Source organism: Meleagris gallopavo, unplaced genomic scaffold (assembly GCF_000146605.3).
Source record: "Meleagris gallopavo isolate NT-WF06-2002-E0010 breed Aviagen turkey brand Nicholas breeding stock unplaced genomic scaffold, Turkey_5.1 ChrUn_random_7180001849045, whole genome shotgun sequence".
Taxonomy (NCBI): Eukaryota; Metazoa; Chordata; class Aves; order Galliformes; family Phasianidae; genus Meleagris; species Meleagris gallopavo.
Window position 1 is genome coordinate 1 of NW_011116377.1, and position 4,230 is coordinate 4,230.

At 62.9% G+C, this 4,230-nt stretch overlaps 1 protein-coding gene across 1 annotated transcript; it reads right to left on the bottom strand.

Moving 5' to 3' along the window:
* Nucleotides 1-139: 139 nt before the first annotated feature.
* Nucleotides 140-4,218, bottom strand: LOC116217624 (the record flags this gene model as incomplete). Its single annotated transcript, XM_031557539.1, has 10 exons — nucleotides 3,961-4,218; nucleotides 3,619-3,704; nucleotides 3,398-3,509; nucleotides 3,095-3,181; nucleotides 2,366-2,470; nucleotides 1,816-1,996; nucleotides 1,483-1,574; nucleotides 868-1,017; nucleotides 532-677; nucleotides 140-417 (listed from the first exon to the last, which is right to left on the bottom strand). Coding segments are annotated over exons 2-10 (1,195 nt in total), but the record flags the coding sequence as incomplete, so codon positions are not given.
* Between the last annotated feature and the right edge of the window lie 12 nt (nucleotides 4,219-4,230).

The following is a 4,230-nucleotide window of genomic DNA, read 5'->3' on the forward strand; positions in this document are numbered from 1 at the left end:
GAAGGGAGGGCAGTGGAGGGGAGGGGAGGAATGGTGCGGAATGCAGGGGGAGGAGGGGGGAGAGAGCAAGGAAGGGGAAGAGAGGGGAGGGGACAGGAGAGGACAGGAAGGGAGGGGAAGGGATGGTGGGGAGGGGAGCGGAGAGGAGGGGAGCAGAGGGGAGAGGAAGGGAGGGGAAGATGCGGAGGGGAGGGGAGGGACGGGACGGGACGGGAGGGGAGGAAAGGTGCGGAATGCCGCCCCGCCAGGGGTGAGCGAGGTGTCATCCAGAAACTCACAGCCAGGTAACCGGTGCAGTTGTGGCCCGGGCCAAGGCCATCGTGCCTGGCCGTTGGCCATTTCTGCAGCAGGCTCTCCAGCACAACCTCTGCAAGGCTGGGTTCGGAGACCATCGTCTGCCACATGATTGCGGAAGACCTGCAGAGACAATGCACGCTGTGTCGGGGGCTGCCCCAGCCACCATCCCTTGGCCTGTGCTGGCCCCAAGGGTCTTCAGCCATCCATGAGGTGGCGGGCCCGCAAGTGTCGCACCATGGGATGTCACGCAGCACGGAGCTGACCACACACTGCGGGTTCAAGCGCGTCATCTGCAGAAGGGTCTGGATCGCGATGTCTCGGAGCGACTCCTTACAGTCCGACACGAGGTGGTCGTAGATGCTCTGCACGATCAGTGGCACCTGGAGGAGACACAGGGGCACTGAGATGGAGCACAGCCACAGCCCCAGCTGCCACCGGGAAGTGCTGCTTCCCTCCCGTGGCGCTTCACCGGCCTGAAAAGCCAACCGAGCTCCCAGGCTCCACTCTCAGATCAGGGGAAGCACCCCCAGAGGGCAAAAGCACAGGGCAATCTGGCTGAAAACTGCTTACATTCGAGAGCTGAGAGCCCGCATCTTTCAGGACTGCATCCAACGCCCTGGCAAGCACCTTGGTGTCAGAGACCCTCGGCTGCGTCATGCCCTCCAGGACGGTTAGGATGAAGTGTCCCTTCTCGCTGGGGCAGAGCCAGCTGCCCTCTACCTGTGGGGAGGAGGAAGGGAGATAAGGCCAGATGCACTGTGTTTAATGGTGGTGGGGCACATGTGAGCAGCAGTGAGGGTGGCTCTGGAGAGAGAGAGAGAGAGCCGGGGCAGCACTGGCACTGTGCCCCAGGGGAGCACAGTGCTGGGCTGACTGCGGTCTCAATGGGTGCAGAGAGGGAGCTGTTGTGCAGAGCCATGGCTGGGCTGGAGGTCAGGGTCACAGAGCACTGGCTCTGCAAGCAGCTGGGGCTCAGCAATAGCCAGAACAGCTGCAGGCACAGCTCAGACACTGGGATAAAGCCTTTGGCTACTCCCTGCTGAGACACGGCTGGACCCTGCAGCCGGATTGTTGAGAGGCTGACACAGCCCCTGCCTCGTGCCCATGCTTCCTGGCGCACTGGCTCATGTGAGCCTCCTGCCACGGGGGAGGGTCAAGCATCCCAGCAAGGGACGAGCTGCTTACCAGTGTATTCAGGGCAGCATACTGGGCGCATAAGAGGTACCAGTATTCACCCTCCGCATATAGTTTGAGACTGGAAGGTCCAAGCTCGTAACCTGGGCAGCAGGAGAAACAGAGAGAGAGTGGTAGGAATGACGGGGAGAAGGCAAGAAGAGCACCTCTCAGGCTGCAGTGAGGCAGGAGAGCTAGGTCCAGCTTTCTGCTCTGAAGGAGGAGAGAAGCCCTGCCATACCGCTGCTACGGATTCCCCAAGGCAAGGAGGGCGGTCAAAGAGGTGCGCTGCCTCGCCCGGGCCTTATTGTGTGAAACACCGCAGCCCATCCCAGCCTCTCTTACTCTGTCGCATTGCCAGGATCCCGTGGATGCCATGCAGAGCCTTCATAGAATCATGCCTGATGTCCTGGTCCTCCTCGGCACAGCACAGGATGAGGTACCCCAACAGCTGCCCCACCAGCATCTCAGACTGCTTTTGTATGGAGCAAACCCTGCCCCTGCTTTCACTGAATCGAGATGAGCTCTGAGGAACGAAGGAAAGGCAGAGTAGCTGGGCTGAACTGGTGCGCCCAGGACAAAAGCCCTGACAAAAGCCCAGAGCCAGCAGCGGGCTGAGCACCACAGGAGTTGAGCGCCAGCGCTTTGGCCAGCTCTGCTCTGGGCCACGCAGGGGCCGACCCGTGGCAGACCCACATCCAGGTGAGAAGCACACGGACTGTCTTTGGTGGGAACTGCTGAAGGGTTTTGAGTGGCTGCTGGATTTTGGTGTCTGGGGGATTCTGCCCCCCGGGCAGATTCTGGTCTGGCAGGAAGCCCAGAGCTACCAGCTTACTAGGGCGCCAGGAAAGGGCAAGAACGGGGTTAAATGCTGCCTGTCTCTCCGGCTCCTTACCACCATCAGAGAAGCATGGTCTAGGACCTTGCTCAGGTTGGCAATCCTCCTCATGGCACACTGGCGCACTCTCACCTTCTCAGATTTGGCGCAGGGCAGCAGGGCCTGAGAAGACAAAAGCTGTTGGTCAACCACAGATGCGATGGCAACTCCTGAAGCGGCTGCTCTGCCAGGCACTGGCGGACTACTGACAAGGTGCCCCAGGCTTCCCCTGAACAGAAGAGCCTGGAATGGAGGCCCGGCCTCCTGGCAGCCTCAGGAATGGCTGCCCCAGAGGAGACCTGCTGCGGTCACCGATCATTATCCCCACCCTCAGCTCCTACAAAATGGCCTCTGCCCCTTCTCCAAGAGGGAAGGGCTTTGGGGCTGGCATGCTGCTGGGTGCCCTCAGCGGCCAGAAGAAGAGAGGTTCAAGGCCGAGCTCCCTTTGCACGGTGGCCACATCCCAGCAGACCTCGGCCTTGCTGACATCTGGCACGAAGACCATCACCGAGGCAGGCAAGGAGGGCAGTGGGTCAGCAGAGCCAGCTGCCACTGCGGGGTCTGGGAAGGGCACTCAACAGCCTTCCACTGCTCAGGTGCAAACCACTGGGTTCCAGGTGGTTGCGTCCCCACCCCATCGCACGCTTTCTGTGCCTGCTTCTGGGACGCGGCGCCCAGCCCAGAGCGTCCCTTCTCTCTGGAGGAAGGGAGAGCCCCTGTGAGCCTTGCTCTCTGCACGTGCCAGACCTGCAAGACGATCACCAGGTTGAGGGTGGTGGAGCACGGCGGAAGACACAGCAGCACTTGCAACACGCTGTCCAGAGATTGCAGCATCTGCAAGAAGAACGGAGCAGGTGTGCACTTTGGCTTGCCCTTTCTTTGCAGGAAGCTGGCTTCAACCCCTGCCACCTGACGCAGAATTCAGCCACCCTGCGGTGCTCTATACTGCCTCAGGATCTGCCTTGGCTGTCTCCTTCCAGCAGCCAAAGCGAACTGGAAAAAGCGTACAGAACTGGCTGGCAGGCTCTCTGTAGCACAGCCAGCGCTTACCTCATCGTAGAGAGAAGAGTCAGAGCTGCCCTGCTCCTCCTGCACGGCGAGAAAGCAGATGTAGCTAATGCAGGGGCTGAGGTGCCGTTGGATCTGGGCTCCGATCTCAGCGCTGCAAGGAGAGGAAACTCCTGTTGGATGCTGGCAGCTGGGGCATGCCTGCTGCCGTCGGGCCCTTGCTGTGGAGAGGCCCTGGCACAGCCGGGCTCTGGGGCACTTGCCTCCTTGCAGTGATGGCGAGCACGGCGTGCCTGCCCAGGCACATCACCGGGCACCGGTAGCTGGGGAAGTTCTTTCGCAGTAGCACCTGGACAGAGACGGACGGCGCAGCTGAGCTGGGACACGGGCGCAGCCGGCGGCCAGCAGCAGGATGCACCGCGGGCACAGCACCGCCGTCCCCGCGCCGGCACCGGCACCGGCACCGGCAGCCGAGGCAGGAGCCCCGTGGCCGGCAGGCAGGTCTGCGCCCAAAGACACCTGTCCCACTCGTCCCCGTTCGCACCGCGGGGCCGGCGTCCGGCCAGCTCGGCCCCTTCCCTCAGCGTCGCCGGGTGCCCGCTCACCTCGTGCTGCGCTTCCAGCTTGCCGTCGGGCAGGTACCTCCCCTCCAGCCGCAGTCTGCAGACGGTGCGGAGGGAGGCCAGGAACCTCGACCTCGCGTCCAGCTCCTGACAGTCGGGGAGGCGAACGGGAAGGGTGAGAGGGCGCGGGCAGCGGGGCCGCTGCGCGGAGGGGGTGCAGCGGTGGTGCGGGGGGCCGAGGGCAGCAGCTCTGCGCGCCCAGCAGCGCTCCGAGAGCCTGGGCGCGGGCAGCAAGCACGGCGGCACCCGGCT